General features: G+C 38.4%; 1 protein-coding gene across 9 annotated transcripts in view; it reads left to right on the top strand.

Moving 5' to 3' along the window:
* dmd (dystrophin) overlaps positions 1-13,091 on the top strand; it is a 721,300-nt gene that overhangs the window by 483,977 nt on the left and 224,232 nt on the right. For 8 of the 9 annotated variants that reach the window (XM_088914984.1, XM_088914981.1, XM_088914979.1 and 5 more), the window contains 2 exons: positions 5,250-5,351; positions 12,606-12,693. In XM_088914984.1, coding sequence (XP_088771110.1) covers positions 5,250-5,351; positions 12,606-12,693 — 190 coding nt within the window. The remainder of the gene's footprint in view (positions 1-5,249; positions 5,352-12,605; positions 12,694-13,091) is intronic. The other variant, XM_088914986.1, reaches the window with a different exon arrangement.

The raw sequence follows: 13,091 nt of genomic DNA, 5'->3' as shown, positions 1-13,091 counted from the left end.
GCCCTGGTTCAATTACTGGGGTGCCATCTGTGTGGTGTTTGGATGTTGTTACGAAGCGTTCTTCAGGACCCTATGCAGAGAGCACAATCTGGAAGGGAGTGAACAGACATGGGGAGGAGACGTGGAGGGCATGACAAGTGTGCACTGGTGCTCGGGGGGGCGTGGTCCAGGTGAACAAATCCGAGGGAATCTAGGGGGAAAACTGGGGAGAAGTCCAAAAGTCCAAAAACCAGGATATCGAGAAGAGACAACACGACAGAAGTTAAAAGCCGGAGCGGGATCCAGTGCAAGGACGGGGAATAAAAACGGGTAACGGGACCAAGCGCTTCATGTCCCGGACTCGGCTGGTACAGGACGCCGATAGGAGGCCTGTGCCCTCAAGCCGCGGACGTAGGGCGAATCGGTGGTAGGCGGGCCTCCGGGCATCTGTGTTCCAGTGCAGAGCCCGGAACAGAGTGAGCATCTGGCTTTTAAGGTGGGCTGAATAGGAGGCAGGTGCACAAAATCAATTAAAATGTGAAACAGCTGGAGCGCCCTTAAGAGGGAGGGATTACAATCGTGACAGATGTTCTCCCTGTGTTCACATGGATTTTCTCTGGTTGCTCCGTTTTCTTCCCACAGTCCAAAAATATGCTGGTAGGTTAATTGGCTTCTGGGAAAATTGGCCCTGGTGAGTCTGTTTGTGTCTGTGTGTGTGCCCTGCAATGGACTGGCGTCCCATACAGGGTGTATCCTGCCTTGCGCCCATTGCTGGCCAGGACAGGCTTCAGTTCCCCTGTGACCCTGAATTGGCTGAAGCACTTAAAAAAGGGATGGAATGGATGGATGGAATATGAAATCAATTAGCCTGTGATTAGGAGTGTGGCTGGAACAAAAACTAGAAAACACAGTGGTCCCAAAGGCAGGCCGTATACTGTCAGGCGTTCTCGTAGTAGCTCTTAGAGCTTCATGTGACCAATTAGGTAAATCCAACCAAGTCATTGAAACAGCAAACCTAAGTGAAAGGAGAGCTGATACCGAGCATTTGGCACAGGTTTCATGCTAATTTCAAACTTTGTTAGACTATGTAAGATCTGAAACCTTTTTAAAAATACAAGCAAACACAGTAGTTCAAATTAAGAGCTTAGTGAACCAACAAATTTCAGTTGGAATGGAAACCTGGAGGGTAATTCCAAGAAAGGAGATGGAGTGTGTATTCTTAATTATCCTTCACGAAGAGCAGTATTATGTGAGGGAAGCCAGAAGAAGACCACAATTATCAATTACAGGAGAAGTAATAGATAAACAACACAACAGTGGTAATATACAGTAAGAGATCAACTGAAAGACAAGGAATAGCTTGAAACCTTGTTCAAATGACTAAACTGCCATGATTACCTGAGAGCAGGATGCCATGATGTCATCTTTAAAAGACATGATTTTGGCATGTTCCAGTCTCAATCTGTCTTCCAAAAATCTTTTGTAATATTTGTTGTTCTGCTATTTTGCTATTTTGATTGAAGTGAATGTTTTGTTCAAATATTAATTTAATCAATGTTCTTTATGACTGACAGAAAAGTCTGTCTTTTACCATGAGAAAGTTGCTAGAGAATGCTAAAGAAGGTTGACTTCCAAGGTTGGAATTTTAAAGTTTTCTTCTTTTCTGAGCAAGTTCAGGTCCCTGTTGCAGACTTTCTTCATTATTCATTTGATCATCGTTGGAAATTAGATGTTCTGCTGAACTGAGAAACCATTGATTGAATTTCTGATTACCTGTAAGCAAAGAAGAGTTAAGCAAGATAAAATAACTTCTACTTGTTCTTAAAGATTTTCAAGTGAGAGAGCAGTGAGTTAAAGATGAGTTTTACCTTTGAGACAATGAAAAAAGAAGAAAATACACTTTAGAATTTTATCCTTACTTAATTTAATACCTCTATATGTAATGTTGTACACAGTCATGTAAAAAAATGTATGGTTTTACAGTACTGCTTCTCTTTTTTGCATTTGTTTCTATGATTTGTGTTAGTTGACACTGGGGATGTCTGACATGGCAAAGTAAACTTTTTCTTTCTGCATCAATATGTTTTTCCCCCCTCACAACCACAAAAGGCCAATAAGCGTTAAACACAATCACATTATGCTTTTTGATTAGCTGCTACAGTTGAAAAAAAAAATACTCATTGGGTAATGTCATCAAGGACACCAAGTACTTGTGCAGTTCAAACTGGATTCCTCAGTTAAGATTAACCTATTGTAATCAGCAGTCAACTAGGAAGTTCACAGATCCAGCCAGACCATCAGACAGAACACTTGCATACAGTACATGTGGAAACACACCAGGACAGTTTAGAGATGCATGTTGACCCCAGCAGTGTGTGTTTGAGCATCTGAAGGAAACCCACACAAACATAGAAGGCACCCTAATCTGAATTTGGACCCAGGAATTCTCTGACAAAAGAGTTTAACAGCCACACCACTGGGCAGTTATATGTTATACTGTATATATTACAGTAGCAACACTTACAGTAGTTACAGTATGTACAGCGTATACTGCATAAAACTGAGGTCAAAAAGGTTCAGGACAATCTACGTGTTGGGTGATCTTTGTCTCACTGTTCTTCCAGCCACTGTTCATCACTGTTCATTTCATTTAAATTGTCAACCTTAGCAAACATGCAGTAAGTAAAATGAAAATAAAAACATTCACCTCATTGCAAATAACCCCTCTCAGGCTGGTTTCAGACAATTACACAGCACACAAACTGCCCTCGTTAAAATTACTAACTACTGTACTTTTTTATGGCAGCTGATTCAAGTGCTTTATCTATCCTAACTTTTCTAGACCTAAGTGCTGCTTCTGACACTTTTTCATGACATTTCACTCACCTGTCTGGAGACAGGTGTGTTTGGAGTTTCTGACATCCCATTTCAGTGGTATCCCACTATGCTGAATCACAAATGACATATAATGTTTTCAAATAATTTTATCTAAACTATCAGATACTCATTTATTAATGGAGTTTTTAATGAAAGTTGGGGAGGAATGAAAGCAGCCAAGCTCATTCGACACAGCTGCCGCAATTCCCACTAATCCTGACGTAAGCAACCGGTCTCCATATATATCAAATGTCACCCTCTCCTCTTCCTCGTTTGTTTTCTGCATCCCTCCTCCACCCCCTCTCCACCTTTGCAGCTACCCCATTGGTCGCATGGGGGTCCTATCCTCCCCGTCCAACGGCCGGGAGGTCTGCCCTCAGCCAAGCGGGTTACGCCAAATCTCCACATATCAATAAACGATTCTAATTTCTCCCAAGCTTTCGGCTGCCATCATTCCTCGTGAAGTAATTTTAATCAAAATGTGAATGTTCAAACTGAAAAAGGTATACATGTTTTCCAAGTATTCCTCCCTTTAAATGCATATAAATGCAACAGATATTACTTAACACAAAGTAATCAGGTTGTTTAAAATGTGCAGGAAGTTTTATATACAAATAGCCGAAAGTTGATTGTTCTATAGCATTTGAGAGTGGTAAGGGAAAGAAAAGCTTAAATGAAACTGAAGAATTGAGCCCTGTTAATTTCTTTTCTAAGTAAGCTTTTTAAAGGGATCTCCCAAGATTTTTCTGATAGTTTAGAAGGTGTTGTTTATACTGCTATGATCAAAACTACTGTATGGTTCTGAAAATTTAAATCCAGAATCTAATTCAGTACGTCCTGACTTTGTGGACCAGTTATTGCCTCATACTGTATTTTAATTTTTTAATTAAAAATTTGCAGTAGTTTTGCAGTACTAACCGAGAGTTCTAAATCATATCTGATAAGCTTTTTATAAATAAAATGTATATTTAATGTCTGTCATCTCATAAAAGACAATGACCTGGGCCGCAGAGAGACTAGAGTAGTTTTTGCCAATATTCCAGGCAACATCTGTGAGATTTATTGACAGGACTTGGTGCAATATACAATTGTATGCTAAGAAATAAAATTCTACACTTGGTTATTTACGTGTGAGGCCTTATATTAAGCATTCCAGTTTCCTTTATCTACCTCTACTCATTGTAAAAAATCTGTTAGGCAGGTGTTCTAATCACATTTTGACTCTGCCAAGTGGAAAAGGTCTGCTGTACTTGCCAGAAGCTGAGAGTGGCACATTTAAGAGCACTGAGGAGATCATTATCGTGCTTTGTGGAATCTTAAAGAATTTTAGGCTTCTGACAAAAACCAAGTAGCACACTCTGTGTGGAATTTTCTTTCAGGGGAATGTCTGCTGTGCATTTTCTTGGACTTAAATTCCCTCACCTCCCTCTCCTTCCTTCTCCCCATGACAGTTTGGGGTAAATGGAGTAGTTTATATCATGATCATTTACCTGATGTTTAATATCATGCTTTATATCAATTTAATACAGTTTGTTTACAGACTTAAGTGAATGAGCTCTAGTAGTAAATGATGACTTGCTTCTTTCATTTTTAAGAATCACGTTTTTTCTTGATTTTTGTTTGGTGTGTCCTGAAATGTCTGCTTTTAGTATCCACTGAAATGTATCTGTTTTTCTCAGTATTACACCAAATGAGACACAAAACAAGAACAAAGGTAAACCTAATTATAGGTTTCTGAAATCTCACAATTAATTCAATAAAATAAAGAAGCAAATATGGTATTTTTTTATTAAGTTAAATAATTAAAGTCAAGCACTACAAATAGTAAAATGTAATAAAGATGGGACCATTCCATGCAGATGTTGTATGATAGTATGTGGTAGAGCTCATTTATTGATATGTATTATTATTTTTGCTCATATTGTATGTGTAACTACATTTAATAAGCTGCTTCAGTTCTTTATTATTTTTTACAATATCATTATTACTAACTTATTTGTGATGATAACAATTATGTATAAAATCATCATCTATATGTGTATGAATGTATAAAACACTATTAAATATTATAAATACCACTGTAATGTTAGTGAAGCAGCTAAAGGCACAGCACTATAACAGCAATGAAAATATGCACTTGAAACCATATAAGAAATCAGAAAGAGGAAGGGACAGAATCATACAAGCAATCAATCCAAGTGCAAAGCTTATAATAGTAAATACAACATATCAAGTGTTAATTAAGAATTACTAGTACTGTACTTCATTTCTGCTCACATTGCTTTCCACGGGAAGGTGTGAGTGAGTGTATAATAAATCTGGACTTTTATGAAACACAATGTAAAGATATTAACTCAGTAATTGTTATTGATAGATGGTTGCTGTTCTTGCAGGAAACTGAGGACTCTGTGCAAGCCAAACAAGCAGATGTGGAAGCTATCCTGTCGAGAGGTCATCAGCTATACAAGGACAAACCAATCACTCAGCCAATAAAGGTAATGCATCTTTTCGCAAGGGAAAAAACAAGGTACTGTGTGTGTGCACCTGAGCTACTCTGCACTGTACACCTTTCAGACTTTCCAATCAATCAGCATTAATCAAATAACAAGTCCATGGCCATTTACTTTCACTAAACATTATAATTATCATTGGGCATAATGATTAAAGCCTAGGCCTTCATTTTCCTTTCTGGGTGTGCACACTATGCTTGAAACAGCATGGCGTTGAGCTGCACAGTGATAATTATCCAAGCAGCTACTCATTGATGTTATTCTTTATTTGTTTATCATTCATGCAGCAGACAAGGTGGGTGGCTCATTAGCTTGGGGAGATCATCAAAGAAAGTCCACAGGTGATTTACACAGGGGGTCACAAAATTACACAGATGATGGTATGCTCCAGTCTAAATCCAGTTACACTCACAGTTTTATGAGAAATGCAGCCTTGTAAAAGTTGTTAAAAAAGGGAAATGCAACCTCGACAAAAGACTGAATATAATTTCAATTCTCCTGCTGGAATAGTGACTCATTCAACAGTCTTACCCTTGAGCTTATTTGGAAAGTATTGTAAAATATAGTCCATTTTAAATATCAGAAAATTATGCTTTCAGTTTCTTGATATACAGTACACTTCAAATAACACTGATGAGATGTGCAATGCAGTGTATCATCTGAGAATTGGTGCGAATTGCTCCTATTCAGCAGTTGCTCACAGTTAAGGAGGGTTGACCTGGGAGGCTCATCCACGATTTCAGTCACCGCTGGGATCCATTCTTCCAAATGGAATGGATGGCCCTGGGTTTTAGACCTGGTCCATGACATTCTTTTTCTTCCTATCCAACTTCTCCTTCACCTGAAACTCTGTGATACCTGCAGTAGACTTTTCCTCTGTTTGAGACAGTCCTGGGCAATAGTCTACCATGAAATGGTGCATGTCTTCATTTTGGCCTTTAGGATATCCTTGAATCACTTTCCCTGAGAGAATATCTGGAGTCAGATGTTCTGAAGACAAGACTACCCAGTCAAGTAGATATTGGAAGATCATCAACTCAATCCTCCTGGTGTTTATTTGAGAGAGGACAGTAATGATGGTGCATATGCTCTCCAGCTGTTTTCAATAATAATTGATTTCATTTACATGCCTACTCCTGTCTTATCAAGAATGATTACAGTATAAAGCACTTTATACAGAGCTGTAGACCCACTGGACCAACCAAAACCTCACTATACAGCAGATATTTGGAGAGGTGATGAAGTGCTTCAAAAGATATTATCCCTGAGCAGCTGTTGTGCTTATAATTAAAGTAAGAGGGACGTTCAGGATGTTAGGTAGGCAAGAATTTGCTGGCTTAGAATTGTATTTCACTAGCACCCAGAGGATAACACCACTAGTATTTAGTAAGCTTGAGAAGTGCCATGGGATCTTTAAAGACCAAGCAGTCAAAAATCTCATTTTAATATCTCTTAAAGCACAATGTCCTGAGTCACCATACTAGGGCATTAATTTGGAAATTCAGATCCAGAGAGAAGAGTGCCTCCTACTAGCCCACCCACACCAATTACAGTGGAAAATAGTTTACCTTTAGAAGTCACTCATCCCAGTGGTGACTAAGCCCAATCTTGCTTGGCTTCAGAGATCCATAGGCAGTAGTGATGGCACTTTTATCGTGTGGTAAGGTGAGTTATGTCCATATCTCAGTGCCGTACAGTAGGGCTGGGAATCCAACTGCTGATAAACCATGATTTGGGTTTTAGGTCTGATTGTGTTCTTCAAACATTCTTTTCCTCAGGCAAGCGAAAGCTGAGCTTGCACATATGACTTGATGCATTTTTTCGTTAATGTCAGCTTTCTTTAAGCAATAGATTTTGAGCTGGAAGGAATGTTCTCCAAACTCTCACTATGAATCTGAATTGCCAGAGATGGAGACTGCTCATTGTGAGCTTCTTGATGGAGGACATTAATCTTCTGAGTGTTTTACTCATAAGTTTCACTAAGGATCAACAGTTCTGAGTTAGCAAACAGTACAGCATCATCAATCTAGTGGAGCTCAATGACTTAAGTCATTGCGTTAGAGTTGGCTGAGGTTAACAGCTTACCATCTATTTGGTAGTTTAGCTCCTCTGTGACTGTAAGTTGTTCATGGTTAGATGTAAAGACACAGACTTGCATGCCTCCTGTTGTAACATGTAACAGAGAATCTGATAGAGTCAATGAATGAGAATCACTACTCCTTCTATTTTATAGAGCAGACTGATATCGGTGACAAATTACAAAGGGAATCCATATTTCAGAAATTCCTTCCAAATAACTTCATCATTAACAAACAGCTAGGAGCGATGCTCAAAGGTTGAGGAATGGAGTTGAGAACACTCTAATCAAAAACAGAGTCTCAAGTGAGAAGGTCTTTATAATCATTTCTCCGGGGATAGGTTCTTGGTGTTCAAACTGTAGATGGCTTTTCTGTCCCTAAAATGGCCACACAGATTTTGAATATCAGTGAGATATGGAGTCTTGTCTTACCAGTTCATCAGTTTTTTAATATTAATATACCTATATTTATACCTTAATTTTTTATTAATTTATCAATTTTATTAATTAATTTTATTAATTTTTGCTTGAATATTATGGTGTTCAGAAGGCCTTGGACTTTTGGCCTACAGTATAAACTCAAAGACTTTCAACAAAATAGTGTTTAGGTGTCCTAGTTGTTTAATCTAAGTTTAAGAGCTCTAAAGATGGTGGACCTGAGGGCTAACAATCTTCCACTGTTGCTGGTTAGAAATGGAGACACTGAAGGAAGCAGTCTCTCTGGCCTGGGTGAATCCTTCTACAGTGTATTATCTTCAGCCAGCACTACGTTTGCATCAATTGTCATCTGAGAGAAGGTCTTTTCATTGTTAAAAATGCTCGCTATACATTAAAGACTTCATGGAAACTGCAGTTCAGTAATGAGAGATAATTATTAACTCATCATTGTAAGCGCGACACACCCTGGCTATAAGTAATACTGCCTACTCTGTTCAGTCTCAGCTCAGCGGGCTGGGTTATCCCTCACCTCATTTTGCACTTTTTGTCAATAGATATACATTTGAATGTGAAGTCCTTATGGGTCAACATCTACAGTGCAGCACACTGTTGGTCTTATTCCCCACACCATAATGACACCCGTAAATAAACTGAGATTAGGTTTAGAGCTGCATACAGTGCAAGCTGTGCTGCCAACCAAGCAGCATCCCATTTAAAGAGGTGATCTTCCCAGAGCCTCTGCTCTCCAGCTCCTGAAATCTACTCACTGCCGTTGCATCCATCTCTCCTAAGAAAGCAGCTTATCCACGGAAAGGACCATGGCAACCTGGAGCCCGTCCCCAAAGCACAGGATGCACCAAAATGCTAACTCCAATCATGTGAGAGACAGCATACAGCACGTGCTCTTGCCTTTGACGTTAGAACTTTTTCTTCAAAGTTCGCAGTCCTATTTAATATACCTGCCCGTCATTATTAGAATTCCTTTTCTGATAAATGTCAAGCGATAGATGATTTGACTGTGTTTCAGATTATATTTGCCAATTTCACATCATTAGGCCTGAATAACTTAACTGCCCTGCCGAATCATACCGTTCGCTCCCCTGGTGTCAGTGCATCTGCCTCACCGCTTTATTATTTCTGATTTAATGAAATCCATTTTGGTACCCCGACATTTGTTCCCTAGTTTTTGCATAATGTAATTGCCATGGACAAGAAGACAAGAGGTCAATTACAATCTGCCAGCTACCATTTCCTCTGATAAGACTGTGAAATGACAGCATCATTAGTCATTTTTTTCCACTTACAGTCACTCACCGTTAGGCATGGTAAATTTGCACCTTGTGAAATATTTTCTCCATATTTTCAACTTTAAACCCCTTTTTGTTTTACTCCATGTAGAATTTATTTTTACTTTCCCCCCCTTCAGAAATTCACATACTGTATAAAGCACTCTTACAGTATATCAAGAGTGATGTCAAACTCAACAAAAGTACTAATCCAGAGAAACCAGTAAGGTCACACTCATCATGCTCATAAAAACAGTTTTGAACTTGGCAGTCCTTTTGCGATTATATTTGAAATTAAAACTTAAATTAAAATGTCATTTAAAATATTTTTAAGGAGATGCAAGCAAAAAAGACCAGTTTCAGAATGTCGTTTTATTGTACAGGCTTTAATCATTTATTTTGGATTTAAATCACAGTCACTGTTTTGGTAACCACATTTCAGGATTTCAGGTGTGATGTTTGTTTCCTTAGGATACTACAACCAAAAAAACAAGAATCAATCATCAAATGTGCACGTTACAATACTTATTGTTGTGTGCCAGGTGGGGTATCTCTTTCATAGGGATTGATTTGTAAAACCAAGTAGTTTTTGAAACTATGGTCTCAAGTAGTTGTCTTCAAGAGGGAATACTTCCTCAGACAGAACTCAGTTTACACTGTTATGTACAACAAGTTGTCTATTAGCAATGCTGAGTGATTGTGTGTTGTACGTCGGTTGAAGTCTCCAGTGGCTTATGGTGTTATTTTGCCTTTGTGGGCATTTAAACCACATTTAAATTAATTATTTAAACAAGTGCTTGATGGCCTGGGCCCATGTGATGAGTCTGGAAACAGAGTCTGACACAGCGTAAATGTAGTGCATTTGGCCCTTCCAGACTGGGCACCTTGAGGAGGGTATATTAGTATAATATCCTTGACAGTGTTGACTGTGTATTTCATTCTGTTTCCTGCAAGCTGCACAAATAATACGGTCACATAAGTAGTGCAAAAGCTTTATGTTATCATAATTCATTTATCCACAATGTAGTTTAAGAAGTTCACTTTCTTCATGGTAGTAAATGATAGGCTTTTTGCTTCCATGTGTGTTATTTTAACACTGTAACGGATCAGTAAAAGTCTAGAAGTCAGAGATATGTAGGAATGAGATTAGTTTTAATTTCTTTTTTCCATGATGGTTCCAGGATTGGTATTATCTTGGCCTCTTCAGGCAGATTCTCCTTCTCTGATGGGAATTGGCCGTTATTGAGTTTCAGTTCATAAATACAGATACTTTATTATCTGGTGTCTGACAAAACAATCAGGGATTACATTTACTGCTTATTTATATGTAATTGAGATTCCATAAAGACGGAATTTGTTTGTTTATTGAATTCCCTTGTGCTACATAGTGTGAAGAAAACGTCACGATCATTTATTTTCACATTTAAATTTCGAGTCATTGTTGGCGCAACAATACTTAAAGAAAAACTTTTTTTAATTTCAATTCATTTACAAATATTTCTGCTGTTGTTGAATTGCTCTGCAAAAATGTACAAAACATTATGAGAAGGTAGTGGCATTAGACCTGACAATCGAAAGTGGTGCTAACATTTTGATTTTTCAGAATTTTGTGTTGTTTGAAAAGCTGCTTTGCACTAAAAAGTCCACAGATGAAAAGTGTAGCCTGATGTACTACAATGCGACTGTTGGAATGGAACAATGGAGCTGTAGTTCGCCGTAAATTAATATACAGTATAGTTATGCCATTTATATTCATCCATCCATTTTCTAACAGCTTTTTCCAATTCAGGCTCGCAGGGGAGCCTTTCTCAGCAAGGCAGTGGGTGCAAGGCAGGATTGAGAGACACAAATACGCACACACACTCATACCATGACTAATTGCCCTGAGCCTAATTAACATACCAGTATACCTTTGGACTATGGCAAGGAACCAGAGCACTCGGAGGAAACCCCCAACACAAACACTGGGAGAACATACAAAGTCTATACTGATAGAACCCAAGTCTGGAATTGAACCCGGGGCCCCAGCAATGCTGACCGCTGTGCCTCTGTGCCCCCCTCCATTTATACCCTTTTTCATTAAAATAGACCCAGGTTTGTTCAAGGATTCTCTTTATTTCTCTGATAAGCTCCTTGTATACTGTATATTAGTTCTGCATCCTTATTGTACAACTTAGCTGTAACAAGGAAGAAGTCACAATGGCAGGCAACATAATACAATACTATTAATTTAAACATATTTTAAGGATTTGTGAGTTTTTTTTTCTAAAAGCAGCAGCAGCATTCAGATATCAGGGAAGCCGGGTGACAATGGTTATGAGCTCCCTTCTGAGGTTCGATGAAAATGTCTCCCCTGAAACCTGAGACCATGTTCTCAGCCTCAGAAGTGGATTTCATGATGACATGCATCAGGAATCGATTGAAAATGATGTCTCTGGCCTCTGAACAGTCCCCGTGAGGACGAATGTGCTGAGGCTGGTGACCAAAGATATGATGCTCCTGCAGTTCTTTCTGACCTGTACCTCTGGCAGAAATAGTTTATGCTGAAGTGGCCTGTGTGAAATTAATCATAACCCAACTAAAGTGATTTTCATCACACATTTACTTTTTTTTACAATTTTGTTGTTGTTGTTTTATCGTGCCACCTTGTTAGGACACAGCCTGCCCATTTTTGCCAATAGTCCATGGGTAACAAATGTATTGGACCAGTGGGCCAGAACTGTTAGACGAATGGGCTGTCAAAGGAATAAGCTGTCTGAAAAACAGACATGCTGTAGACATAGAACGTGGTGGAGTGATCTGCAGCAATGACAGGGCTTGTTCTTAGGGTGTGTATGGCTAAAAGAAGTCTTTCATGATTTTGGATGACGTTTGTGGTGAAGGCCGGAATGTGCATTTTAATTTTATCTGCCACTAATTACTGTATAAACTGAGTTAAAAACTAGTGTGTTAGAAGGTATGCCTACAAATACTTCTGTTCTGCTTCTGAATTTCTTCTTAGTATCAAAATCCCTGGGTTGGAAATAGTTTTAAATTGCAACTTTTCTTTTTTCTTATAATAAAGATTATATGAATTGTTAAAAATGGTACTAACCGATATATCAGATCGTTGTTTAACCATTTTTATTTGCTTATAATTCTGTAAATCTGCTTTTATCACGTTGAATTTAATAGCAATTTCCATTTGTCAGTTACATGTTTATTCGCTACTTTCACCGTCTTCTAATTTATTTATCAGTTATATTCATGGTGGCTTTCACAACGTACACAACAGTATACAGATTCCTAATCAAGTCATTATACTTATTAAAAGAATTACAGTGTTTTTGTACTTTTGTTATTATGATATACTTAATAGTTGAGAGAAAATTAATCTAAATGTCAAAGAATGTGGTACAGATATCTGGGTATCTAATATTTCTCTGTCATTGATACCAGGTAAAGCTTGAAGACCTCAGTTCAGATTGGAAAGCAATTCACATCCTGCTCACACAGTTCAAAGGCAAACCCGATCCCATTGCAGCTGGTGAGTGATCCTGGTTGTTATTTTTGTTGCTGTGATGGTGTGTTATTCCTTAATGATTTGTGAGTAAAATATATTTCTGTGATTCTCTAACTAGTGGGTTTTAAATGCTTTGCACAAAGCTGAAAGATAAACGTTCCAAGTTTTCGGCTGTGTCAGAACACCCCTGATTACAGTGTATTCTGTTGGTGCTGCAAGGAACTTACTTGGTTTTGTAAGGAACTACAGGTGACATTGTAAAACTTCTAATGACATTCATTAAAAAGGCAGGAAACACGAACAGAAGTAGAGAACAATTGGGAGCAGCAAATTTAATCAAACCTCAATGAGCAATCTGTTGCTGTCATTAAAATGAATGTTACCATGAGTGCAAAAACTTTGGAGTCCAGTCCAGAAAAGCT

Source organism: Atractosteus spatula, chromosome 4, assembly GCF_055471065.1.
Source record: "Atractosteus spatula isolate fAtrSpa1 chromosome 4, fAtrSpa1.hap1, whole genome shotgun sequence".
Taxonomy (NCBI): Eukaryota; Metazoa; Chordata; class Actinopteri; order Semionotiformes; family Lepisosteidae; genus Atractosteus; species Atractosteus spatula.
The sequence above is the reverse complement of the archived record's forward strand: the minus strand, read 5'-3'. Positions and strand labels throughout refer to the sequence as shown.